This window comes from Agaricus bisporus (assembly GCF_000300575.1).
Source record: "Agaricus bisporus var. bisporus H97 unplaced genomic scaffold AGABI2scaffold_11, whole genome shotgun sequence".
Lineage (NCBI taxonomy): Eukaryota > Fungi > Basidiomycota > Agaricomycetes > Agaricales > Agaricaceae > Agaricus > Agaricus bisporus.
Window position 1 is genome coordinate 854,364 of NW_006267346.1, and position 26,757 is coordinate 881,120.

At 49.9% G+C, this 26,757-nt stretch overlaps 9 protein-coding genes across 9 annotated transcripts; 5 read left to right on the forward strand and 4 right to left on the reverse strand.

Annotated features, from left to right (window-relative positions):
* Window positions 1-3,069: 3,069 nt before the first annotated feature.
* On the reverse strand, window positions 3,070-4,340 carry AGABI2DRAFT_145848 (hypothetical protein; the record flags this gene model as incomplete). The annotated part of the gene is made up of 3 exons (XM_006455753.1): window positions 3,070-3,128; window positions 3,177-3,272; window positions 3,404-4,340. The coding sequence occupies 3 exons, from the start codon at window positions 4,338-4,340 to the stop codon at window positions 3,070-3,072; spliced, it is 1,092 nt and encodes a 363-aa protein (XP_006455816.1).
* A 2,648-nt stretch (window positions 4,341-6,988) lies between these two features.
* On the forward strand, window positions 6,989-7,423 carry AGABI2DRAFT_76739 (hypothetical protein; the record flags this gene model as incomplete). Its single annotated transcript, XM_006455754.1, has 1 exon — window positions 6,989-7,423. One exon carries the CDS (start codon window positions 6,989-6,991, stop codon window positions 7,421-7,423), a length of 435 nt encoding a protein of 144 aa, XP_006455817.1.
* A 489-nt stretch (window positions 7,424-7,912) lies between these two features.
* AGABI2DRAFT_45244 (hypothetical protein) lies at window positions 7,913-8,296 on the forward strand (the record flags this gene model as incomplete). Its single annotated transcript, XM_006455755.1, has 1 exon — window positions 7,913-8,296. A coding segment is annotated over one exon (384 nt), but the record flags the coding sequence as incomplete, so codon positions are not given.
* Window positions 8,297-10,785: 2,489 nt separating this feature from the next.
* Window positions 10,786-11,220, reverse strand: AGABI2DRAFT_76825 (hypothetical protein; the record flags this gene model as incomplete). The annotated part of the gene is made up of 1 exon (XM_006455756.1): window positions 10,786-11,220. One exon carries the CDS (start codon window positions 11,218-11,220, stop codon window positions 10,786-10,788), a length of 435 nt encoding a protein of 144 aa, XP_006455819.1.
* A 3,784-nt stretch (window positions 11,221-15,004) lies between these two features.
* On the forward strand, window positions 15,005-16,346 carry AGABI2DRAFT_121738 (hypothetical protein; the record flags this gene model as incomplete). Its single annotated transcript, XM_006455757.1, has 6 exons — window positions 15,005-15,187; window positions 15,250-15,555; window positions 15,608-15,742; window positions 15,797-15,901; window positions 15,964-16,108; window positions 16,168-16,346. The coding sequence occupies 6 exons, from the start codon at window positions 15,005-15,007 to the stop codon at window positions 16,344-16,346; spliced, it is 1,053 nt and encodes a 350-aa protein (XP_006455820.1).
* Window positions 16,347-17,919: 1,573 nt separating this feature from the next.
* AGABI2DRAFT_76964 (hypothetical protein) lies at window positions 17,920-18,354 on the forward strand (the record flags this gene model as incomplete). Its single annotated transcript, XM_006455758.1, has 1 exon — window positions 17,920-18,354. The coding sequence occupies one exon, from the start codon at window positions 17,920-17,922 to the stop codon at window positions 18,352-18,354; it is 435 nt and encodes a 144-aa protein (XP_006455821.1).
* A 716-nt stretch (window positions 18,355-19,070) lies between these two features.
* Window positions 19,071-19,334, reverse strand: AGABI2DRAFT_76704 (hypothetical protein; the record flags this gene model as incomplete). The annotated part of the gene is made up of 1 exon (XM_006455759.1): window positions 19,071-19,334. One exon carries the CDS (start codon window positions 19,332-19,334, stop codon window positions 19,071-19,073), a length of 264 nt encoding a protein of 87 aa, XP_006455822.1.
* A 4,151-nt stretch (window positions 19,335-23,485) lies between these two features.
* On the forward strand, window positions 23,486-24,058 carry AGABI2DRAFT_43128 (hypothetical protein; the record flags this gene model as incomplete). The annotated part of the gene is made up of 1 exon (XM_006455493.1): window positions 23,486-24,058. A coding segment is annotated over one exon (573 nt), but the record flags the coding sequence as incomplete, so codon positions are not given.
* A 1,717-nt stretch (window positions 24,059-25,775) lies between these two features.
* AGABI2DRAFT_145854 (hypothetical protein) lies at window positions 25,776-26,237 on the reverse strand (the record flags this gene model as incomplete). The annotated part of the gene is made up of 1 exon (XM_006455760.1): window positions 25,776-26,237. The coding sequence occupies one exon, from the start codon at window positions 26,235-26,237 to the stop codon at window positions 25,776-25,778; it is 462 nt and encodes a 153-aa protein (XP_006455823.1).
* Between the last annotated feature and the right edge of the window lie 520 nt (window positions 26,238-26,757).

Here is a 26,757-nt window from a genome sequence, read left to right on the forward strand (position 1 = left end):
ATAGGGGGGTGAGGGAGGACTTCGAAGGAGTCCTAGCAGGATGTGGCGTCGTCATGCGGGACGCCGCCGGGAGCTCGAGTTCATCTTCCATGTTCCTCGCAGCACGTAGAAGGGCCTGTCCAACCGAACTGTTGAACATACCTTCCGGAATCTCTCCTTCGTCAGACCAGTCGCCCGAGTCCTCAAAGTCCTCGCGCGTATCCATCGTAGAATGTAATGTATTGCTACTCGAGTATAAAACACTGAGACTTCCCAAACAGGAAGGTAGTGGTTACAGTTCAAGAAGCGATGTGTGACTTGTCCTGTCATCACCTAACACTTCATTGACGACGCGACACGTTTCCGGGCAGTCTATCTGCTCAAAGCTAAGTCGGAGGCATTTGAAGCCTTCAAAGTCTACAAATCCTGGGCTGAGACTCAACTCGGAGTCAAACTGCGAGCACTACAGGATGACAAGGGAGGTGAATACATGTCTAATGCTTTCAAAAGCTTTACTGAGCTTGCCGGCATCGAGAGACGTCACTCGACTCGGAACCGGCCTCAGCAGAATGGACTTGCTGAACGGGCTAATAGGACTATGGGAGAGAGGATCACTGCTATGCTCTCGGAATCTCGGCTACCTCCTTCATTCTGGGGTGAATGTATCTCATCTATGGTTCATGTCTGGAATATGCTTCCTACTGCTTCGCTTTCGGGCACTACTCCCTTCCAAGCTTTCTATAAGCGAAAACCTGATGTCTCACATCTCCGGGTCTGGGGGTGCACTTCCTATGTCCATGTACAACGAGATAAGCGAAATTCTATTCAGCCTCACTACGAGAAGTGTGTCTTTATAGGCTATCCGGCTGGATACAAAGGCTGGAAATTCTACAACCCAGTCACTAAGCGAACCATGATCTCCGAGAGAGCTGATTTTGATGAGAGATACTTTCCGGGCACTTCTAAAGCCCAACTCGAGGCTGTCCCATCATTTGCTTGTCTACCAGAGTCACTACCAATTCCTGATGATACATCATCACACTCGGGACTGCCACCTCTACAGGATGAAGGGGGTGATAATCACTTCCCTCCTGCTCGTCCTAAGACTCCCACTCCGTCCGCTTCAGTTCCTCCTGAAGAGAAGCCAGTTCTACCCCTACCACTTCCAGTAATTCCTCCATTCATTCCTCCTGTGATTCCTCCAGTCACTCCTCCACAAATCCATGCACCTCTCCCAGTCACTCCTCCTACTGCCGGAGCACCTCTTGAGCCCCCTCACGTTCCTAGACGTACTGGGCGAGTTCGGAAGCCTCCTGGCCAGTGGTGGAAGCTCAAACAACCAGACTTAGCTGGTAATGACTCTGACTCAGATGACGAAGCTGCTCTGCTAGCTGACTCTGAGTACTGTGAAGTCGAGTTTGCTGGAGCCGTCTCGGGTGCTGATCCCCGGAGTTATAGACTAGCAATGAAGTCTCCTGACTCGGATTGCTGGACTGAGGCTTGTAGCACTGAGATATTCAATCTCGAGGCTAACGGAACTTGGGAGTTAATGGAACTGCCTCCAGGCAAGAAGGTAGTCAACTCTGGCTGGGTGTTCAAAGTGAAACGACTTGCCGACGGCTCAATTGAGCGCTACCGGGCTCGTCTCGTTGCTAAAGGCTATTCCCAACGTCCGGGATTCGACTTCACTGAGGTCTTTGCCCCTACATTCCGTCCTGCATCACTACGCCTCATTGTTGCTCTTGCAGCTAGAGAAGGCTACAAAATGCGCTCAGTCGACATCTCCTCTGCCTTCACTTATGGAGAACTTGAAGAGGAGATCTATATGCGTCAACCCGAGGGCTATCACATTGGTAGTCCTAACATGGTCTTTCGGCTGCGTAAATCGCTCTATGGTCTCAAGCAGGCTGCCAGACAGTGGAATAAGAAACTCCGGAGTGTTCTTGAGGGTATAGGCTACTCTAGGCTTCGCTCCGACAGCTCCATCTACATCTATTCCAAAGGCGACATCAAGGTCATTGTTCCTATCTTCATTGACGACATTACTCTTGTCTCGAAGAGTGATGCAGCTATGACTTCAGCAGTCACTGAGCTCTCGAAACACTTCAAGCTCCGTGATCTCGGGTCCACTACACTTCTGCTGGGTATTCAGGTGAAGCAGGATCGCTCTCATCACACTATCTCCCTCTCGCAGGAGCACTACATCAAGGAGCTCCTAGAACGCTTCAATATGGATGATGCTAATCCACTTTCCACTCCACTCGCTCCGGGATCTGAACTCTCTGACATTGTTCCTTCACTCGAGGAGCAGGCTGAGATGAAGTCAGTTCCTTATCTCAATGCTGTAGGTGCTCTTCAGTATCTGGCCACTATGACTCGTCCCGACATTGCCTATGCTGTCTCTTATCTCGGGAGGTTCAACTCGAACCCAGCTCCAGCTCACTGGCTTGCAGTCAAGCACTTGTTCCGCTATCTCATTGGCACTATGCACTACAAGCTAGTCTATCGAGCTAGTGACTCGGATGAGCTCTTCACTACCTACTCGGACGCCTCTCACGGAGCCTGCAAGGCTACAGGTCGAGCTACGGGTGGTTATGTGACTCTTGTCTCTGGAGCTGCTGTAGGTTGGTCTTCTAAGCGTCAGCCATTTGTGACTCTCTCGAGCACCGAGGCCGAGTTTGTTGCTGCCGTCGAGGCTGGCAAAGAGATCAAGTGGACTAGGAATATCCTGACCGAGTTTGGGTTCCCTCTGACACTTCCTTCAACACTCTTCGTTGATAACAAGTCAGGAATCAGTGTAGCCAAGAATCCAGAGCATCACGGACGCATGAAACACCTAGACCTGCGCTTCTACTGGCTCCGGGAGGCTGTTGAAGATGGACTCATAGATCCTTTGTATGTTTCGACTCACGAGCAGGTGGCCGACATCTTAACCAAGGCTGTGGCAAAGAAGGTAGTTGAGTTTGCTGTTCCTCTATTAGGACTTGAGTAGACTGGCTGGATCAAGGGGGTGTGTTAGAGTGAGCAAGCAGTCTACAAGTGTAGTTGGTGGACTTAGATATATGCGGACGAGTTTAGTCACATGATAGCTTAGTCATGTATGGTTGAACTTCCCTGTGGACGCTTCAGAGGCCTTAGCTTCTTACAGTCTGTCCACAGGTGAGTACAAGTTATTAGAACTCAATATAGCTTCTTACAGTCTGTCCACAGTTGACCTTGGGATTGCTCAGTCAGTTCCTGTCCGTTCGCCTCGTTTCTAGGACCGTTAGACTCGCCACTGCGTCGCGTACATTCTACGTTCAACAATATTCTGCTGCAACGGGACAGGTTCGTAGACGGCAGTCGTTCTTTTTACAAAAGTGGCAGGACTGATCCGAAGATTGGGTGTGTGAAAAGGAATGTTGGGTGGTTGACATAGGAACACTAGCTGTGTGCGTAACAGTCGTATTCATTGTGAATCGAGATGGAGACGGAAGTTTATCAGTGAGAGTTGGTGCGATAACAAAAAGTTGGGCATAGGCAACTGCGTAGGCATCATCTTTGACGTTGAGTTGAAGGAGTTTCCTCGTGAGTTCTTCAACCTGTGATTCCTTCCCCTTTTCTTCAAACTTGACTTTCTTCATCCTAACCTCTTCCTTGGCCTTTTTCTTCTTCTTCCGTTTTTCATATTCACTTTCCTCCGAATCTGATTCCGACTCCTCCGATGTTTCCGACTCCTCGCTTGACTCCTCACTACTAGTTTCGGCCCTTTTCTTCTTCCCTTTCTTCTTCAACATTTTCGCCAATCCACCCCGAGCTGCTGCCTTCCTCAACACAAATCTTCCCGCCTCCATAGCTTTTCCTGTCTCTGGTACCTGATCACTCTCGAAAGTAGCATCTCGAGCCTCCAAACGATCACAGATTTCATATCGAAGGTTGCGTGGTATGCCTTTCCAAAAGTATTCGTTGAATTGCTTTTCTGATATAACATGCACATCAATGAGATCCGCAGCGATAATCCAGAGTTTCCGAAAATATGCATCCAAATCTTCTTCATCTTCCATCTTTCCCTTTACCGACTTCTTGATGAATTTGCTAAGCTGTCTGACTGTTGGCTTGTCATCGAGGAGTGTCTTCGAGTATGCACCAAGTATGTCCTTCTTCAACTTCTCATAGCTCGTTCCATACCCCTCCAATCTTTTCCAGAATTGCTTTGTTTCCTTGTCCACGTACTTCACTATCACCTTCGCCTTTTCTTTTGACAGCAACCCACATTTTTCTGCCAATTCCTCAAACTCCTCCAAGAACTCCTTCAACTCCTCGGGATTTCGAGAATCAAAATCTGGGGCTCGCCTGGATCCCGGGGTTGGCATTACAAACATATTGGTAGTCGTTGACATAGGAAATGATCTTAGTTGTGGACTGATATCAAATTGGTCGAATAATTCCTTCCGTGCGTGGCCTCGTAACGTCTCTTCTTTGTCTTTAGGTACTTCTTTAGCTTTCTTTGGTCGTGGGATTTGTGATGATGTAGACGGTAGTGTGGCTTTGGAATATGATCGTTGACGAGTTTTTAGAGTTTCGGGTGCGCCGTATGACTGTGTGTCTTCCGACGTGGTGGGAATAAGGACAAGGGGCAAAGAGGATAGTGACAACTATCCCCTCGCGGTGGGCTCCAATATGTGGGGTTGACTTCGAGTTCGAGAGGGGATATGTTGCCGAGAGATGGAGGGAGAGTTTCGAGTAACGGAAATAAGTTTTCGATGAGAGAAATTAATAAGATTGAATTAAGCTGAGTTGAGGATACAGGAATGAGATTGAGAGCAAGAAATGAAATGCCTAACTACGAATTATGAGGCAGTTTATATAGGTTTTACTCTAGGTCCAAGCACGAGTGGCATGAGCCACCAAAAACATAACAAGAAAACAAGAAAAACCCGCCGAGTGCACCAGTGCACACCGATGGTCGACGCGTCATCAGCGTGTGAGCGTGCACGGTCCACGCGTCGTGCACTCTGATGCTCTTTCCCCTTCTAGCCGAGCCACTTCCCCCACACCACCATGAGATAGAGCCTGCCTGCAGCCTTGTCCAAGCGAGCCTCAAACGCGTCCAGAGCGTCCGCTTCGGCCTGGGTAACAGGGCTAGAGGTTGAGGGAGCCTTCTGCCTGCCAGAGACAAGTCTCCAGAGCCCAGAGGCTCTCAGCCACGCCTCCATCTCTCCAGACCATGTGGAGTAGTTCTCCTCGTTGAGTTTTGCAAAGGTGGGCGATCCGGAGGCCATTGGAGTTGAAATGAGGGCAGGGGAAGTGAAAGAAGTTGGAGGGCAGGAAAGATGATTGGGGAAGAGTTGTAGTTGTTGAAGTAAACGTCGTTTTTTAAGCGTTAGAAGCCGGGGCCCATAACCTGTCAGGCGTAGGATGTACGCAACGCAGTGGCGAGTCTAACGGTCCTAGAAACGAGGCGAACGGATGGCAACTGACTGAGCAATCCTAGGAACAACTGTGGACAGACTGTAAGAAGCTATATTGAGTTCTAATAACTTGTACTCACCTGTGGACAGACTGTAAGAAGCTAAGGCCTCTGAAGTGTCCACAGGGAAGTTCAACCATACATGACTAAGCTATCATGTGACTAAACTCGTCCGCATATATCTAAGTCCACCAACTACACTTGTAGACTGCTTGCTCGCTCTAACACATTGCCCCCGAGGTCGCTATCGCCAACGCCGCTGCTCGCGCTGAGAGCAAAGGTAATGTCAAAGGGCCATCTGGCCAAGTTTCTGGGATCGGTGCAGCCCCTCCGGCTGTCAAGACACCGCTCAGCGTCCCTCCTCCTCCCCCTCGTGTGCCGACGCCCCCACCGCCGGTGCCCACTCATCCCCCCTCCCCTCCTCGCGCACCGTCGCCTTCGGCTTCGGTGCTTTCCTCGAAGCGCCCCATCTCGCCGGGGTCTTCTTCCTCCGGTCCCTCTGTTGCTGCCGTCTCGGTATGTGGCAGTGACAACTCTTCAATGGCTCTCGACTACGAAGATGCCACTACCCCCCGTCCTGCTTCTCCTGAAGACGAGGAGCAATTGGACAGCAAAGAATCTGTTGAGGCAGTTATAACTCTCATTATCAACGCTATCGACATTTTTGAGGCATTATCTTCCTCTAAATGGAAGACACACATTATCGATGCCTTCCCCACCATCATGGACAACGACATCAGTTGTATCCATTCAGTATTCACGGAGAAAATCCCCACTCTCCGTCGCATCCTCCTCCCAGCAGTTGAAGCGCCTGCATCCGCAGCTGACACACCTGCTCCTCGTGTCATTCCGCGGGACGCACCGCCACCCGCTGACTCATCCAAAACGAAGCCTCCGAAGAAGAAGGTCCGGGTCGAACCGGCTCCAACTTCTGACGTCACTCCTCAGGCAACAGCCCCACTCATGGAAGTGGATGAGCCGGCCGCTCCATCACCAGCGTCTGGGAAGGCGCCCACCAAACCCCTTCCCATCCCAAGTTCCAAGCGCGCGCCCCCTCCCTCTAGCGCCCCCTCAGTTTCGTTCCGCGCTCCTTCGGCGCCTCACAAGAGACGTCAAGGCAAGCACACCAGTCATGGCGCTTCGCGCCGTGCTATAATCCTGACACCGCCTGCCGATTCTCCGGTTACAGCGGCTTCATTTACTCCCGAGGTTATTAATAGCCTCAACAAACTCATCAAGAATGACATCAAGTCTGATGTCATTCTCACCCATGCCTCGGTTGAAGGCAACGGCATCTGTATTGCCGCCTCCCGTGTCCCCTCCCCCACCGAAATTGCGTTCGTGCTCAAGCACGTTCGGCGGATCTTCCCGAGCCCCAATGTCCCCATCGCTCACTCCCCCATTACGTCGACGTCTTATCTGAAGATCGTCGACATCCCCCACGTGCCCGCCTCTTCCAAAGAGTGGGCGCTCAAACAACACGAGGCGTTTACTAGCGCCCTCAGCAAGTCTCCGGTTGGCGCTTCGCTGGCCAAACTTATCAAGCACAAGCCGCGCTTCATGTGCGCCTCCCCTCATTCAGACTCATGCTGGGCATGGGTCGATATTCACGACACGGTGTCAGGCAGCAATGCTTGCACTTACATTTCGAAGTTTGTGTCCATCGGCGGCACAAACTGTCAGATCAAGGGCGCTCGTCCTCACTCCGGCTCCGTCCATTGCACTCGCTGTCAGCGCTGGGGCCATCATTCCAACCAGTGCCGCGCCAAGTGTGCGCGCTGTTCCCTCTGCTCTGGTCCTCACTCCGAGGCCAATCATCTCAAGTGCGTCGACACTAAGCACGTCGACGTGCGCCAATGCGCAAATTGTACCGCGGCTAAACGCCCAGCAGACAAGCGCTCACATTCCGCTACGGACTCAAAGGTCTGTCCGTTTTGGAAAAATAGGTTTGATCGCGACTGGCTCAAACGCCAGTTCCCTGCGCGTTCAACTTAAGGTGTACAGACTGCCGTCGCCGGGTTGGGTCGGTGGATTCTGATGGTGAACTGGGAAGGTTGCGTAGCGGTTTAGGAGGGAGAACGGTAGTGGTGAGGACAAAACTTTCTGAGGATTTTAAGTGACTTCGCGTCTGCCTCAATTTTTTCATTTTCATATTCGATATGTCTGACTCCGCTTGGGACTGCGAGTGCTCTTGTGTTCTGGTATTATGTAGGATGTATTGCCTGACTGCTTGGTTTTATCCCAGGGCCTCTTACATATGTATCAATGTCTCGATTTGTTTTTGTTTTGTTCTTTTCTCTTTCTCGATAGCGCTTGACCTCGTCGCTGGATACGGCTTTATAGATAGAATACTGTAGTTTGGGGCCTCTGTAAACTGGCGAGTGTAGTAAGCCGCGGGAACGTGTCGTGACACCCGACGTACGAGTAGTATTGAAATATACTTACGTTGATTACAAAAAAAAAAAAAAAAAAAACCAAGGGATTTCGCTTTTCACGGCCACTATCCATTCCAACAACTCTGCTGAGCTTGACGGCTCAACTCTCACTTCTGAGACTGCTTTCTCTGTCTCTACTCTCCCAGTTGACATCTCGCTATGGCATCGTCGCTTTATTCATCACAACTATGCTGATGTGAAGTCTATGATCAGTAAGGACCTTGTTTCCGGGCTCAAACTCGAGTCTAACTTGTCCCCTGACTCTATCTGTGAGCCGTGTCTAGCTGGCAAGATGCATTCCCTTCCTTTTCCCTCCTCCTTGAATCACAATCGCTCTCCTCTCGAGCTAGTGCATTCAGATCTTCACGGACCGCTCCCAGTCGCTTCACACTCTGGCTACAAGTACTGGATCACCTTCATTGACGACGCGACGCGTTTCCGGGCCGTTTATCTGCTTAAAGCCAAGTCGGAGGCATTTGAGGCCTTCAAAGCCTACAAATCCTGGGCTGAGACTCAACTGGGAGTCAAACTGCGAGCACTACAGGATGACAAGGGAGGTGAATACATGTCTAATGCTTTCAAAAGCTTTACTGAGCTTGCTGGCATCGAGAGACGTCACTCAACTCGGAACCGGCCTCAGCAGAATGGTCTTGCTGAACGAGCTAATAGGACTATGGGAGAGAGGATCACTGCGATGCTCTCGGAATCTCGGCTACCTCCTTCGTTCTGGGGTGAATGTATCTCATCAATGGTTCATGTCTGGAATATGCTCCCTACTGCTTCGCTTTCGGGCACCACTCCCTTCCAAGCTTTCTATAAGCGAAAACCTGATGTCTCACATCTCCGGGTATGGGGGTGCACTTCCTATGTCCATGTACAACGAGATAAGCGCAATTCGCTCCAGCCTCACTACGAGAAGTGTGTCTTTATAGGCTATCCGGCTGGCTACAAAGGCTGGAAGTTCTACAATCCAGTCACAAAGCAAACCGTGATCTCCGAGAGAGCTGATTTCGACGAGAGATACTTTCCGGGCACTTCTAAAGCCCAACTCGAGGCTGTCCCGTCATTTGCCTGCACACCAGAGTCACTACCAATTCCTAATGATACATCGTCATACTCGGGACTGCCACCTCTACAGGATGAAGGGGGTGATAATCACTTCCCTCCTGCTCGTCCTAAGACTCCCACTCCGTCCGCTTCAGTTCCTCCTGAAGAGAAGCCAGTTCTACCTCTACCACTTCCAGTAATTCCTCCATTCATTCCTCCTGTGATTCCTCCAGTCACTCCTCCACAAATCCATGCACCACTCCCAGTCACTCCTCCTACTGCTGGAGCGCCCCTTGAGCCCCCTCACGTTCCTAGACGTACTGGGCGAGTTCGGAAGCCTCCTGGTCAATGGTGGAAGCTCAAACAACCAGACTTAGCTGGTAATGACTCTGACTCTGACGATGAAGCTGCTCTGCTGGCTGACTCTGAGTATTGTGAAGTCGAGTTTGCTGGAGCTGTTTCGGGTGCTGATCCCCGGAGTTATAGGCTAGCTATGAAGTCTCCTGACTCGGATTGCTGGACTGAGGCTTGTAACACTGAGATATTCAATCTCGAGGCTAACGGAACTTGGGAACTAATGGAACTGCCTCCAGGCAAGAAGGTAGTCAACTCTGGCTGGGTGTTCAAAGTGAAACGACTTGCCGACGGCTCAATTGAGCGCTACCGGGCTCGTCTCGTTGCTAAAGGCTATTCCCAACGTCCTGGATTCGACTTCACTGAGGTTTTTGCCCCTACATTCCGTCCTGCATCACTACGCCTCATTGTTGCTCTTGCAGCTAGAGAAGGCTACAACATGCGCTCAGTCGACATCTCTTCTGCCTTCACCTATGGAGAACTCGAAGAGGAGATCTATATGCGCCAACCTGAGGGCTATCACATTGGTAGTCCTAACATGGTCTTTCAGCTCCGTAAATCGCTCTATGGCCTCAAGCAGGCTGCCAGGCAGTGGAATAAGAAACTCCGGGGTGTCCTTGAAGGCATTGGCTACTCTAGGCTTCGCTCCGACAGCTCCATCTACATCTATTCCAAAGGTGACATCAAGGTCATTGTGCCAGTGTTCATTGACGACATTACTCTTGTCTCGAAAAGTGATACTGCTATGGCCTCGGCTGTCTCTGAGCTGTCCAAACACTTCAAACTCCGTGATCTCGGGTCTACTACACTTCTGCTGGGTATTCAGGTCACTCAGGACTCCTCTACTCGCTCCATCTCTCTCTCGCAGGAGCACTACATCAAGGAGCTCCTAGAACGCTTCAATATGGATGATGCTAATCCTCTATCCACTCCACTCGCTCCGGGATCTGAACTCTCCGACATTGTTCCTTCACTCGAGGAGCAGGCTGAGATGAAGTCAGTTCCTTATCTCAATGCTGTAGGTGCCCTTCAGTATCTGGCCACTTTTTTTTTTTTTTTTTTTTAATCAACAGAGTATATTTCAATACTACTTCATACATCGGGTGTCACGACACGTTCCCGCGGCTTTCTACCCTCGCCAGTTTACAGAGGCCCAGAACTACAGTATTCTAACTAAACGTATCCAGCGCGACGAGGTCAAGCGCTATCAAGAGAGAGAAAAAGAAAACAAACAAAACAAATTGAGACATTGTTACACACATAAAGGGTCCCGGGACGAAACCAAGCAGTCAGACAATACACCTTACATAGTAACGGACCGTTAGGGCACACGCAGTCCCTCAACGGAAGTAGACATATCGAATATGAAAATGAAAAAATTGAGGCGGACCCGAAGTCACTTAAAATCCTCAGAGAGTCTTGTCCTCACCACTACCATTCACCCTCCTATACCGCTACGCAACCTTCCCAGTTCTCCATCAGAATCCACCGACCCAACCCGGCGACGGCAGTCTGTCCTCCTTAAGTCGAACGCGCGGGGAACTGGCGTTTAAGCCACGCACGATCGAACCTATTTTTCCAGAACGGGCACACCTTAGCATCCGTCAAGGAATGTGAGCGCTTGTCCGCTGGGCGTTTAGCCGCGGTACAGTTCGCGCATTGGCGCACGTCAACGCGTTTAGCGTCGACGCACTTGAGATGATTGGCCTCTGTATGGGGGCCGGAGCAGAGTGGGCAGCGTGCACACTTGGCGCGACACTGATCTGAATGATGGCCCCAGCGCTGACAGCGAGCGCAATGGACAGAGCCGGAATGAGGGCGAGCGCCCTTGATCTGACAGTTTGTGCCGCCGATGGACACAAACTTAGAAATGTAGGTGCGAGCATTGCTGCCTGACACCGTGTCGTGGATATCAACCCATGCCCAGCACGAGTCGGAATGAGGGGAGGCGCGCATGAAGCGCGGCTTGTGCTTGATAAGTTTGGCCAGCGAAGCACCGACCGGGGATTTATTGAGAGCGCTAGTGAACGCCTCGTGTTGTTTGAGCGCCCACTCCTTAGAAGAAGCAGGCATGTGTGGGATGTCGACAATCTTCAAGTAAGAAGTCGATGTGATGGGGGAGTGACCGATGGGGATGTTCGGGCTCGGGAATAGTCGCTGAACGTGCTTGAGCACGAAAGAGATTTCGGCGGAGGAGGGGACGCGGGAGGCGGCAATACATATGCCGTTGCCTTCGACCGAAGCATGTGTGAGAATGACATCAGACTTGATGTCATTCTTGATAAGCTTGTTGAGACTATTAATAATCTCGGGAGTGAATGATGCCGCCGTAACCGGGGAGTCCGCGGGCGGTGTCAGGATAATGGCACGGCGCTTCGCACCGTGTGCTGTGTGCTTGCCTTGACGTCTCTTGCGAGGCGCCGAAGGAGCGTGGAACGAAACGGGGGGAGCGCTAGCAGGTGCAGGCGCGCGCTTGGAACTTGGTGGGGGAAGGGGTTTGGTGGGCGCCTTCCCAGACGCTGGAGGTGGAGCGGCCGGCTCATCCACTTCCATGAGTGGGGCCGTTGCCGAGGGAGTGAAGTCAGAAGGTGGGGCCGGATCGACCCAAACCTTCTTCTTCGGCGGCTTGGACTTGGCTGATTCAGCGGGTGGCTGTGCGTCCCGCAGATTTACACGTGTAGCAGGTGCGTCAACTGCGGATGCAGGCGCTTCAACTGCCAGGGGAAGGAGGGAGCGGAAGTCGGGTACTTTCCTAAGGAAATATTTGTGGACATCATTGAGATCATCGTCCATGAGTGCGGGGAAGGCATTGAGGATAGTTGTCTTCCATTCAGAAGTAGCGAACACTTTGAAAAAGTCGAGAGCAGTGCGGATAGAGGTAATGATAGCCTCTTTAGATTCTGTGCTGTCCAAATGCTCCTCATCTGCAGGAGAAGCAGGACGGGGGGTGGTGGCATCCTCGTAGTCGAGGGCCATGGAAGAGTCATCACTGCCGCATACCGAAACGGCAGCGACAGAAGGACCGGAAGAAGAAGACCCCGGCGAGATGGGGCGCTTCGAGGAAAGCACTGAAGCCGAAGGCGACGGTGCGCGAGGAGGGGATGGGGGACGAGTGGGTACCGGCGGTGGAGGCGTCGGCACACGAGGAGGAGGAGTAGGGACTCTGGGCGGTGTCTTGACAGCCAGAGGGGCTGCACCGATCCCAGAAACTTGGCCAGATGGCCCTTTGACATTACCTTTGCTCTCAGTGCGAGCAGTGGCGTTGGCGATAGCGACCTCGGGGGCAATGCCCCGGTTGCGGACGGCGTCCATGATGGCTCTGTTCTCTTGCGAGTCGTAGCCGAATGTACTGAGTACGATTTGACCTTTGTATTGAGGGTCGAGTAGTACCCCAATGTTGGAGACAGTGAGGCGAGTGGCGGGTTGGCGGGCGGTGACGGCGCCTGAGACGGGGGACGGGACGGGTATGGCGTTGAGGCCGGTTGGGATTGCTGTTTGCGAGCGGAGCGGGCATACTGACGATGTATTGCTACTACTAGACACCTAGCACTGAGACTTCCAAAAGAGGAAGGTAGTGGTAAGAGGTCAAGGAGCGTGTGTCAGTATCTGGCCACTATGACTCATCCCGACATTGCCTATGCTGTCTCCTATCTCAGGAGGTTCAACTCGGACCCAGCTCCGGCTCACTGGCTTGCAGTCAAGCACTTATTCCGGTATCTCATCGGCACTATGCACTACAAGCTAGTCTATCGAGCTAGTGACTCGGAAGAGCTCTTCACTACCTATTCTGACGCCTCTCACGGAGCCTGCAAGGCTACAGGTTGAGCAACTGGTGGTTATGTGACTCTTGTCTCTGGAGCTGCTGTAGGTTGGTCTTCTAAGCGCCAGCCATTCGTGACTCTCTCGAGCACTGAGGCTGAGTTTGTTGCTGCTGTCGAGGCTGGCAAGGAGATTAAATGGACTAGGAATATTCTGACCGAGTTTGGCTTTCCCCTCACACTTCCTTTGACACTCTTCGTTGATAACAAGTCAGGAATCAGTGTAGCCAAGAATCCAGAGCATCACGGACGCATGAAACACCTTGACCTGCGCTTCTACTGGCTCCGGGAGGCTGTTGAAGAAGGACTCATTGATCCTTTGTATGTTTCTACACACGAGCAAGTGGCCGACTGTTAGAATAAGAGTGAGAGTTGATAGACATCGAACTCTGTCAGTGGAAGCTAACGGTTCCAGTAGATGTTGTTAAACCACTAGTATTGAGGTCTAACTCGACAAGGAACTACTTGTCGAGTCAAGATACTTATACTACTACAAAACGATTTGAAATCAAAGAAGTAATGGCTATGACATACGTATGATGTAATGCATGACGACAAAATGACATCATTGATGACGTCATATGGAAAGTGATAGAACAACTATTAATAGTCCATATTGATCCGAGGATTTACCACTGCTAACACCGACATCCTTACCAAGGCTGTGGCAAAGAAGGTAGTTGAGTTTGCTGTTCCTCTATTAGGACTTGAGTAGACTGGCTAGATCAAGGGGGTGTGTTAGAGTGTGAGCAAGCAGTCTACAAGTGTAGTTGGTGGACTTAGATATATGCGGACGAGTTTAGTCACATGATAGCTTAGTCATGTATGGTTGAACTCCCCTGTGGACGCTTCAGAGGCCTTAGCTTCTTACAGTCTGTCCACAGGTGAGTACAAGTTGTTAGAACTCAATTTAGCTTCTTACAGTCTGTCCACAGTCTGTCCACAGTTTGTCCTTGGGATTGCTCAGTCAGTTCCTATCCGATTGACTCGCTTCTAGGCTCGTTAGGATCGCCACTGCAACCGCTATCGTTCTACGTTTAACATCACCATCCTCTCAACGCCATAGCTGGACCATCTGGGTCGTCTATTTCCGAAGCTAGGGCCTCTGCCGCCCCCGAAGACGCAGGTGGGTATTTTAGCTTGAGCCAAACTGGTGAGGTGTTGACCACCATCAATCCAGCGCTCCTAGCTATCGGGCCCCCAAATGTCACTGCGGGTGAAGGAGAAGCTGAGTCCGCTTCTGGGGCTGGTAGAGTAGCTTAGGTATTGCCTCATCATTTTTCTGCTGCCATATACTCGATCCTTCTGTTGCTGCTTATCTGTCTTGTCTGTGGTTTCTTGTAGCTACATTTAGATTATCTATATCTTTTTCGTAGCTATAATCGTTTGAATGAATATCTGTTTTTGATGCATCGACTCTTATGTGATCTAAGTCCATTAGGTATTTAAGAAACCTTAGCTAGCGTATAGGGTCGTTTTCCATTATCTTTTTGCTCCATATGGCAAATTTCAAATGTTTAATGAATGGACCTTGCGTTAGCTTCCGCTTCCTCTGCCTTTTGACTAAGATCTACTGCATGTCTATAGCCTAATAGATCTCCATTTACTACTGAATTTCGCTGAATTTTGCTGTACCTAAGTCCCTATCTCCCCCCCACTATGAAATGACGTCCTCGTCATTCTAGCTAGAGGGTGACATCGAAATCGATACAACTGGTGTGTTAGCAATATATGATTGGCGTAGGACGTCCGCTTAGCTATGTGGTACCATTGCCTATCTAGATTCGTCTGCTGAGTATTTTGTCGATTCCATTTTTGCTGGTGCTGATATGTTTTTCCTTCGAGGTCGGGGTGGGTATAAAGGGTGTAGCTCGTTGCGTTGGTCTAACCAGCAACGATTTATCTGGGCCCCCGACTTCCTCATGCCCAACGACGCTCCGACCTCTGCTGCTAGCCTACCTGCTTTACTCCCCGAAACTGATCATGCTCGTGTAGACTTGGATGACAATGTTGCCAATTTTTATCACAGGCTCGATCGTCTCAAGCAGAAGCAGACTACTAAGACATCTGTCCTGAATGCTCTAACTGCTATAGTTCCTGTCTGTGTATGTATCTGATAGCTAATGGTGTCGCTGGTCATAGCTAACTACCATTGGCTGATTTTTAGGAGAGCATGCTTCAACGCCTCGCTATCGATCCAGCTGCTCTTGAGCACCCTTCAATTTTCCAACTCCTGCGCCGAGGCCGTCGATGCTTTGAGATATGGCAGAACGATCATGACAATTCCTACAGGATGCCACCAGTCCACAATCGCATCAAGAGCACTCTAGCTCAGAAGTCTCGTACTCAAGCTACATCGAATCAGAATGCCGACGCTGCAGCTGACACTGATGCCGCTCCTGCTACTCCTGTTATTCCTGCTAAGGTCCCTATGGACCCGGTTCATGCTGAAGTTGTACCTCCTAAGAAGAAGGTGACTTTTTATTCGCTTAGCTGTCATTCGTCTACTGAAGCTACTCCCATAGCGTCGTCGTGGCAAGCTCCCCAAGTCCGCAGAGACCGTAGCTTCTTCTGACGAGGAGGGCGAGAACGCTGAGGAGGTTGTCATCTGCAATCATAATCCTGAGGAACGGGTTTTAACTCTCCCTGAGAACTCTGCTGTGAGTAGTTACGATCTTAGCTACTCGTTTTTTATATGCTGATTCTGCTGTTAGGCCATGCAAGTTGACAACGAGGGAGGTCCCGTTGAAGCTACTGTCACAACTGATACTACTCCGACTACTGAGAGTCGTACTCGTAGCAATTCTTGCTCAGCTATGGTAAGCTTTCGTTTTGCAACCCTCCAAGATCAATAGCTAAGGCCATTCTTTTGTGTTCCTAGCCTAAGGCCGCTCGCGCACATACGGTGCGTATTCCTTATGCCCATGTTCCGGGTCTTGATACCAATAGCTGGGCTTATAAGCGAGCTGTACAGATCCTTTCAGGACTTGGATCTTCTGCCACTGGCACCCCCGTTATCCAAGCTGGTACATCGTATTCCTTGCATGGAAGACCCTTAAGCTAATGAGCGATGCCTCTTTTTCAGGTACCAGTATGGTTAGCTACCTTCAAGGTCTCTCGCTTCGGGCCGTTGAGTTGGACCATGCTCAAGCTAGCGCTGCCAACATCGGTCTGTTGGCTTACAGGACCTTAGCTACTACTCAACGCTCCTTGACCTCTTACCACTACCTTCCTCTTTTGGAAGTCTCAGTGCTAGTCGTCTAGTAGTAGCAATATATCCAGTATCATGCCCGCTCAGCGCAAGAAACAGTCCGCACCGGCCCCTATGCCACACCCGTCCCGTCCCCCGTCTCAGGCGCCGTCACCGCCCGCCAATCCGACCGCCACTCGCCTCACTGTCTCCGACATTGGGGTATTACTCGACCCAAAATATCAACGTCAAATCGTTCTATCCACCTTCGGGTACGACTCGCAGGAGAATAGAGCAATCATGGACGCTGTCTGCAACTGGGGCATTGCCCCCGTGGTTGCCATCGCCAACGCCGAAGCTCGCGCTGCGAGCAAAGGTAATGTCAAAGGGCCATCTGGCCAAGTTTCTGGGATAGGTGCAGCCCCTCCGGCTGTCAAGACACCGCCCAGAATCCCTACTCCCCCTCCTCGTGTGCCGACGCCCTCGCCGCTGGTGCCCACTTGTCCTCCCTCTCCTCCTCGCACACCGTCGCCTTCGGCTTCAGTGCTCTCCTCGAAGCGCCCCATCTCGCCGGGGTCTTCCTCCTCCGGTCCCTCTGTTGCTGCCGTTTTGGTATGTGGCAGTGATGACTCATCTATGGCCCTCGACTACGAGGATGTCACTACCCCCCGCCCTAGTTCCCCAGAACACTTGGACAGCGAAGAATCCGCGAAGTATCTCGCGGAACTCATTTCAGACAGTATAGGGGTTTTTCAAGCTCTATCCTCTTCAAATTGGAAGACCAAACTACTAGAAGGCTTCCCCGCCCTCATGGATGACGATCTCAATGCCATCCATTCTGCATTCATAGAGTCGGTCCCTTCTCTCCGCGACTCTCTTTTCCCTACAGTTGAAGTGCCTGCATCCGCAGCTGACGCACCTGTACCTCATGTTATTCTGCGGGACGCACAGCCACCCGCTGAATCAGCCAAGTCCAAGCCGCCAAAGAAGAAGGTCTGGGTCGATCCGGCTCCTTCTACTGACGTCACTCCCTCGGCAACGGCCCCACTCATGGAAGTGGATGAGCCGGCCGCTCCACCTCCAGCGTCTGGGAAGGCGCCCACCAAACCCCTTCCCGTCCCAAGTTCCAAGCGCGCGCCTGCACCCAAAGATGCCGCTCCAGTTTCCTTCCGCGCTCCTTCAGCGCCTCACAAGAGACGCCACGGCAAGCACACAGCACACGGCGCTTCGTGCCGTGCCATTATCTTGACGCCGCCTGCAGACTCTCCGGTTACAGCGGCTTCATTCACACCCGAAGTTATTAACAACCTCAACAAATTACTCAAGAGTGACGTCAAGTCTGACGTCATCCTCACTCATGCCTCGGTCGAAGGCAACGGCATATGCATTGCCGCCTCCCGTGTCCCTTCCCCCGCCAAAATCGCGTTCGTGCTCAAGCACGTTCGGCGGATCTTCCCGAGTCCGAACGTCCCCATCGGACACTCCCCCATTACATTGATGTCTTACCTTAAGATCGTCGACATTCCCCACATGCCCGCTTCTTCCAAGGAGTGGGCGCTCAAGCAACACGAGGCGTTCACTAGCGCTCTCAACAAATCCCCGGTCGGCGCTTCGCTGGCCAAACTCATTAAGCACAAGCCGCGCTTCATGCGCGCCTCCCCTCATTCCGACTCGTGCTGGGCATGGGTTGATATCCACGACACGGTGTCAGGCAGCAATGCTCGCACCTACATTTCTAAGTTTGTGTCCATCGGCGGCACAAACTGTCAGATCAAGGGCGCTCGCCCTCATTCCGGCTCTGTCCACTGCGCTCGTTGCCAGCGGTGGGGTCATCATTCAGACCAGTGCCGTGCCAAGTGCACGCGCTGTCCCCTTTGCTCCGGCTCCCACACAGAGGCCAATCATCTCAAGTGCGTCGATGTTAAGTGCGTCGACGTGCGCCAATGTGCAAATTGTACCGCGGCCAAACGCCCGGCGGACAAGCGCTCGCATTCCGCTACGGACTCGAAGGTCTGTCCGTTTTGGAAAAATAGGTTCGATCGTACGTGGCTTAAACGCCAGTTCCCCGCGCATTCGACTTAAGGTGTACAGTGAACCGTCGCCGGGTTGGGTCGGGGATTCTGATGGAGAAACGGGAAGGTTGTGTAGCAGGTTTTAGGAGGGAGAACGGTGGTGGTGAGGAACATTTTCTCTGAGGATTTAAAGTGACTTCGGGTCTGCCTCAATATTTTACTTTCATATTTGATATGTTTGATTGCGCAAAAGGGACTGCGAGTGCTCTAGTGTTCCGGTATTATGTAGGATGTATTGCCTGACTGCTTGGTTTTATCCCAGGGCCTCTTATGTATGTATCAATGTCTCGATTTGTTTTGTTTTGTTCTTTTTCTTTTTCTCGATAGCGCTCGACCTAGTCGCGCTGGATACGTTAGGATAGAATACTGTTGTTTGGGGCCTCTGTAAACTGGCGAGTGTAATAAGCCGCGGGAACGTGTCGTGACACCCGACGTACGAGTAGTATTGAAATACACTTACGTTGATTACCAAAAAAAAAAAAAAAAAAAAACCTTAGCTACTACTGGTGCTTTAGTCGCTGCTGCTCATGACTTGGAAGTGGCTGCTCACCGTTACGAGTATTATTCCAACCATCACGATATGCTTGTCAAGCTAGCTGTGGAACGTTCCAAAGAGTCTTAGCTGTAGGACTGCTGTATCGAGCGTACTTCTGTATTTATAGTCTGACTTAGAATAGCTACGCTTGATTTCTATAATAACAAGACTTCGTTGCTGTTGTCTCACTCCTAGGCATTGTCCTCATGTTCTGAGACATTGCCTGTGTCGGAGTCCACTGTGGTTTCTTCTAAGAGCTGTAGTTCTTCGATATCTGCGTCCAATAGCTGTTGAACCTTGTCGCTGAGTGTGATCTTTTGTCTAGCTAAGTATGGTACAACACGAAATGCTGCCACCTTATTCTGCCAAACCGATCCATCGTACTCGCAAACTATGTAGGCTCCACCTTTGAGTCTTTTGACGATTACTACAGGCCCCAGATATCTAGATTTCATTTTTCTGTCCACTGACATTTCTATAGCTGAATTTTGCACTAAAGCTAGATCCCCTGACTTCAGATTGAACTCTTTTATTTTATGCTGCATGGTTTGTTCTAACTGAAGAGCTCGTCTTAGCTTCTCATTGTTGACTCTTTGTCGCATTTGCTCGACATGAGTTATGTGCTTAGCTAGAGCTTGCGCTCTTAGTCCAATCAAGTCTGCTGTGGAAACAAGTGTCTCAGGGAATTTGACCAACCAAGTTGCTTCAATTATATCTAGAGGCAACATTGGATGTGCTCCAGTGATCATGAAGTAAGGAGAACATCCAGTTCCCTTTCTTACAGTGATTCTGTCTGCCCAAGCTATGTGATGAAGATGCCAGAACCATTTCTTTACATCTCCGGCTGTAGCTTTGTATAGCATTTGCCTGATATCCCAGTGAGGACGCTCGATTACTCCGTTAGCTTGCGAATTGTATGGGGAGATAGCTACTCCTTTAATGCCATACTTTTCTTCAAGTCACTTGACTGCTTTTCTAAATGCTGATCCATTGTCTGTGACTATTTTCACGAGGCTACCCCATCGACATATAATGTCTTCAAAGATCCAAGATCCAATAGCTTTAGCATCCTCCTTCCTAAGTGCTCTAGCTTCCATCCAAGATGACAACGCACACCTTCCATGAACAATGTATTTACATCTGTTCGAAGGTGGAGTCATATGAACAGTATCCGCATGCAACACTTGGAATATAGAAGGGGTATGGGTAACTACTGGTGGCAATTCTAATGCCATTTTCTGTCTGACTTGGCAGAGATGACATGACTTGACATACCAAGCTACATCTCGATCTACTTCTGGCCACCAGAAGCGCTGAGCTATTAGTTTACTAGTCGCATAAGCGCCTCGATGTCCTAGCTTATCATGGCATTCTCGCATTATCCTCATGCGATCTTCTATTTTGACCACTAGCTGAGGAAGTCCGGATCCTGCGATCTTTCAAAAGAGTCCAAAACGAAAGCTTACCATAGCTGAGCAAGAATTGCTACGAGTACGACTCTCAGTAGTCGGAGTAGTATCAGTTGTGACAGTAGCTTCAACGGGACCTCCCTCGTTGTCAACTTGCATGGCCTAACAGCAGAATCAGCATATAAAAAACGAGTAGCTAAGATCGTAACTACTCACAGCAGAGTTCTCAGGGAGAGTTAAAACCCGTTCCTCAGGATTATGATTGCAGATGACAACCTCCTCAGCGTTCTCGCCCTCCTCGTCAGAAGAAGCTACGGTCTCTGCGGACTTGGGGAGCTTGCCACGACGACGCTATGGGAGTAGCTTCAGTAGACGAATGACAGCTAAGCGAATAAAAAGTCACCTTCTTCTTAGGAGGTACAACTTCAGCATGAACCGGGTCCATAGGGACCTTAGCAGGAATAACAGGAGTAGCAGGAGCGGCATCAGTGTCAGCTGCAGCGTCGGCATTCTGATTCGATGTAGCTTGAGTACGAGACTTCTGAGCTAGAGTGCTCTTGATGCGATTGTGGACTGGTGGCATCCTGTAGGAATTGTCATGATCGTTCTGCCATATCTCAAAGCATCGACGGCCTCGGCGCAGGAGTTGGAAAATTGAAGGGTGCTCAAGAGCAGCTGGATCGATAGCGAGGCGTTGAAGCATGCTCTCCTAAAAATCAGCCAATGGTAGTTAGCTATGACCAGCGACACCATTAGCTATCAGATACATACACAGACAGGAACTATAGCAGTTAGAGCATTCAGGACAGATGTCTTAGTAGTCTGCTTCTGCTTGAGACGATCGAGCCTGTGATAAAAATTGGCAACATTGTCATCCAAGTCTACACGAGCATGATCAGTTTCGGGGAGTAAAGCAGGTAGGCTAGCAGCAGAGGTCGGAGCGTCGTTGGGCATGAGGAAGTCGGGGGCCCAGATAAATCGTTGCTGGTTAGACCAACGCAACGAGCTACACCCTTTATACCCACCCCGACCTCGAAGGAAAAACATATCAGCACCAGCAAAAATGGAATCGACAAAATACTCAGCAGACGAATCTAGATAGGCAATGGTACCACATAGCTAAGCGGACGTCCTACGCCAATCATATATTGCTAACACACCAGTTGTATCGATTTCGATGTCACCCTCTAGCTAGAATGACGAGGACGTCATTTCATAGTGGGGGGGAGATAGGGACTTAGGTACAGCAAAATTCAGCGAAATTCAGTAGTAAATGGAGATCTATTAGGCTATAGACATGCAGTAGATCTTAGTCAAAAGGCAGAGGAAGCGGAAGCTAACGCAAGGTCCATTCATTAAACATTTGAAATTTGCCATATGGAGCAAAAAGATAATGGAAAACGACCCTATACGCTAGCTAAGGTTTCTTAAATACCTAATGGACTTAGATCACATAAGAGTCGATGCATCAAAAACAGATATTCATTCAAACGATTATAGCTACGAAAAAGATATAGATAATCTAAATGTAGCTACAAGAAACCACAGACAAGACAGATAAGCAGCAACAGAAGGATCGAGTATATGGCAGCAGAAAAATGATGAGGCAATACCTAAGCTACTCTACCAGCCCCAGAAGCGGACTCAGCTTCTCCTTCACCCGCAGTGACATTTGGGGGCCCGATAGCTAGGAGCGCTGGATTGATGGTGGTCAACACCTCACCAGTTTGGCTCAAGCTAAAATACCCACCTGCGTCTTCGGGAGCGGCAGAGGCCCTAGCTTCGGAAATAGACGACCCAGATGGTCCAGCTATGGCGTTGAGAGGATGGTGATGTTAAACGTAGAACGATAGCGGTTGCAGTGGCGATCCTAACGAGCCTAGAAGCGAGTCAATCGGATAGGAACTGACTGAGCAATCCCAAGGACAAACTGTGGACAGACTGTGGACAGACTGTAAGAAGCTAAATTGAGTTCTAACAACTTGTACTCACCTGTGGACAGACTGTAAGAAGCTAAGGCCTCTGAAGCGTCCACAGGGGAGTTCAACCATACATGACTAAGCTATCATGTGACTAAACTCGTCCGCATATATCTAAGTCCACCAACTACACTTGTAGACTGCTTGCTCACACTCTAACAACCGCTCGGTCCTCCTCCTCCCCCTCGTGTGCCGACGCCTCCGCCGCCGGTGCCCACTCGTCCCCCTTCCCCTCCTCGCGCACTGTCGCCTTCGGCTTCAGTGCTCTCCTCGAAGCGCCCCATCTCGCCGGGGCCTTCTTCATCCAGTCCCTCTGTCGCTGCTGTTTTGGTATGCGGCAGTGACGAGTCATCTATGGCAATCGAATACGAAGATGCCACCACTCCCCGTCCTGCTTCTCCTGAAGACGAGGAACAATTGGACAGCAAAGAATCCGTCGAGGCTGTTGTTACACTCATCAACAACGCTGTTGAGATTTTCGAGGTGCTATCTTCCTCTAAATGGAAGACACATATTATCGACGCCTTCCCCACCATCATGGACAACGATATCAATCGTATCCATTCAGCATTCACGGAGAAAACCCCCCTTCTCCGTCATCTCTTCTCCCCGGCAGTTGTTGCGCCTGCATCTGCAGTTGACACACCTGCTACACGTGTAAATCCGCGGGATGCACTGCCACCCGCTGAGTCATCCAAGGCAAAGCCTCCGAAGAAGAAGGTTCGGGTCGATCCGGCCCCCTCCTCTGACGTCACTCCTCCGGTAACGGCCCCACTCATGGAAGTGGATGAGCCGGCCGCTCCACCTCCAGCGTCTGGGAAGGCGCCCACCAAACCCCTTCCCCCACCAAGTTCCAAGCGCGCGCCTGCACATGCTAGCGCTCCCCCCATTTCGTTCCGCGCTCCTTCGGCGCCTCGCAAGAGACGCCAAGGCAAACACGCTGCACACAGCGCTTCGTGCCGTGCTATAATCCTGACACCACCTGCCGATTCTCCGGTTACAGCGGCTTCCTTCACTCCCGAGGTTATCAACAACCTCAACAAGCTTCTCAAGAGTGACGTCAAGTCTGACGTCATTCTCACTCATGCCTCGGTTGAAGGCAACGGCATATGCATTGCCGCCTCCCGTGTCCCGTCCCCCGCCAAAATTTCCTTTGTGCTCAAGCACGTTCGGCGTATCTTCCCGAGCCCGAACGTCCCCATCGGCCATTCCCCTATCACGTCGACTTCCTATTTGAAGATCGTCGATATTCCCCACGTGCCTGCTTCCTCTAAGGAGTGGGCGCTCAAACAACATGAGGCATTCACTAACACTCTCAACAAATCACCGGTCGGCGCTTCGCTGGCCAAATTAATCAAACACAAGCCGCGCTTCATGCGTGCCTCCCCCCATTCTGATTCGTGCTGGGCATGGATCGACATACATGACACGGTGTCGGGCAGCAATGCTCACACCTACATTTCCAAGTTTGTGTCCATCGGCGGCACGAACTGTCAGATCAAGGGCGCCCACCCTCATTCCGGTTCCGTCCATTGCACTCGATGTCAGCACTGGGGCCATCATTCCGACCAGTGTTGTGCCAAGTGTGCGCGCTGCTCCCTCTGCTCTGGTCCTCACACCGAGGCCAATCATCTCAAGTGCGTCGACGCTAAACGCGTCGACTTACGCCAATGCGCAAACTGTACCGCGGCTAAACGCCCTGCGGACAAGTGCTCCCATTCCTCTACGGATGCTAAGGTATGCCCGTTTTGGAAGAACAGGTTCGATCGTGCATGGCTCAAACGCCAGTTCCCCGCACGGTCGACTTAGGAGGACAGATAACCGTCGCTGGGTTGGGTCGGGGATTCTGATGGAGAACTGGGAAGGTTGTGTAGTGCTTGGTCTACATGCAGAGGCTCATTATAGCTAGACATATGTTCATCATAGCTAAAGGCTATAGTTTCCCTAATGGTACAGTTTTCCCATATAGGAGCCAATGATCCCTCATGTAGACTCACAATGAACAGTATACTCTGCTGAGTGACAAGTAAGGGTTATAGGATGATGTAGCTAAGCCCATAATGAGCTATAATTCATAGCTAAGGCATATTTCAAGTGTAAAACGGCTTGGGCTGTAACAGCGGTTTTAGTGGATGTCTGTTGATCTTGTATTGTTGACATATGGGGCATCCTTTGATGTAGTTCTGGACATAAGTGTTCATTCCTGGCCAGTAGACTTCCTTCATTAATTTTCGAAGTGTTTCGGCTATTCCAGGGTGTCCAGCTGATTCATGATCATGGACTCGGGTTAAGAGTTCCTTCTTGATGTCCGAGTCATCCGGTATCACAAGTCTTCCTTGATAAGTATAGATGTCTTCTTTTCGAGTAAACTGCTCTGATGGTGTGATAGTGTCCTTCTTGTCCTTGATCTTCTCTTCTAGTTCTTCCGTTAAGAAATTGATAAACTTCGTGGAAGGTAGAGCAATTAAGTTCTTGTTATCTATGCCTTCTGGAGTTAGATCTGGACGTCTACTCAGGGCATCAGCTAAGACATTCTTATTGCCTGGAAGATGTTTGATGACATAATTGAATCTTGTCATATATAACATCCATCTCGCTTGTCTTCGGTTTAATTGTTGGGGTTCCTTCCACCGAGTAAGGTTCTCATGATCCGACCAAATGAGTAATGGTTCAGGTGATCCTTCAACATAATGTCTCCATTCTTTTAATGCTCTAATGATTGATAAGAATTCCTGATCCGAAACGTGATAGTTCCTTTCGGCTGGATTAAGGGATTTAGAGTAATAAGCAACCGGATGCTTATCTCCATTTGTGTCTCGTTGTAGTAAGACTGCTCCTGTGGCAAATGCAGAGGCATCGCATTCTATTTCAAATGGTTTGGTTTGATCTACCATTTGTAGAACTGGTCGTTTTAGGAATTGTTGTTTGAGAGTTTCAAATGCTGATTGTGCATTTGGATTCCATTTGAATTTCTTTGTTTTCCTCATAAGAGAGTTGAGAGGTTGGGCGATTTTGGCGTAATTGTGAATGAACTTTCTGTAGAAGTTGCAGAATCCAATGAATTGTCGAACATTCTTGACCGTTTTAGGTACTGGCCAATCTTCGATTCCTTTCAGTTTAATTGGATCCATTTCAATAGAATCTGGAGTAATAATGACTCCAAGGTATTCTAGACGTTGCGTTTCAAATTTGCATTTCTCTGTCTTGAGATAGAGATGGTTTTGTTCGAGTATTTGAAGAACTTGCTTGGTAAGTTCATCAAGTTGTTTTTGTGTTTTTGTATGGATTAAGATATCGTCCATATCAGTGTTGTCAAACCACGTGGACGTCCACGTGGCCTGCCACGAAATCCACGGTCATGGATATTGCCATGACTTGTGGACATGGTTATGGGTTTGATGGCTCGGCAAAGCCCGGGCCACTGTTCCTGCTCGATTTATCATCAATCGACACTGATGTCGGTCAATTTACAGTTATACAAGTACAAAATATATGAACTAGCGCATATTTATGTCAATGCGAGTGTGATATCAGCCTTGTTACCATCATCAACTTCAGCATTGCCATCCAAGTCCATCAACTCGTGAAACTCCATCTCATCTACTAAATTTCGCATAGCCAAACCTTTCCAGGTATCCATCCAATATGAATTGTCCAAATCAAATACTTCTGGCAGAGATAAACTGATAGAACCACCGAAAACATCACCATCAGAGTTGTCTTGATCTTCAATAGCTTCTACTGCATGAATGAGAACTTCAGCAAGTTCCGAAAAATGTTTCACACTGGATCCCGCTTCGGATTCAGGTTCCCGCTGTGCATGCTCAACCTGATCATCCATTTCCATAGTTTGTTGTTCGGCTTGGACCTTTGAATGGGATGTAAGGTTTCGCTGAAGTCGCTCTTTGACCAACCCATATCGAATATGCTCTTCACGGAGGTACATCCGAAGTGTAGCAAGATTTGTCATGGCTGTTGCACGAAGTCGAGAGCGTAAACGAGATAATGTAATGCCGAACATGCTGAATAGCCATTCGCAAGAAGCTGAGTTGGCAACAACAGATAAGAGATGATGGGCGATAGTGGGAAGACAAAATGTTGCATCTCCAAGTTGAGGAAATACTTGAAGTGGATCGATAGAAGTATTCTAGAGAAATCAATTAGTCTTTCTACTAGATATTATAGACAAAAGTTGAAAAATACCCTGGCATTTGCATTTTCTTGGTATACCAACAGAAAAGACGGCAAATGTTCATATTGACCTTTTCCTTCAATATATTCTTGAAGCTCGATAAATAGCTTTGGCGGAGGATCTGATTGATAAAATCGATTCCACAAGTGCTTGAAGAGTGTCCAGAGTCCAGCGATAGAAAAATGGTAGCTTTTGGAGAAAGGGAGTTTTCTGTAAAATGGATTGCAGAAAACGGCTGCAATACAAATATCTTGATCAGTATTTCTCCACGCTTATCCAAGCTATCGAGAGCAGCTTG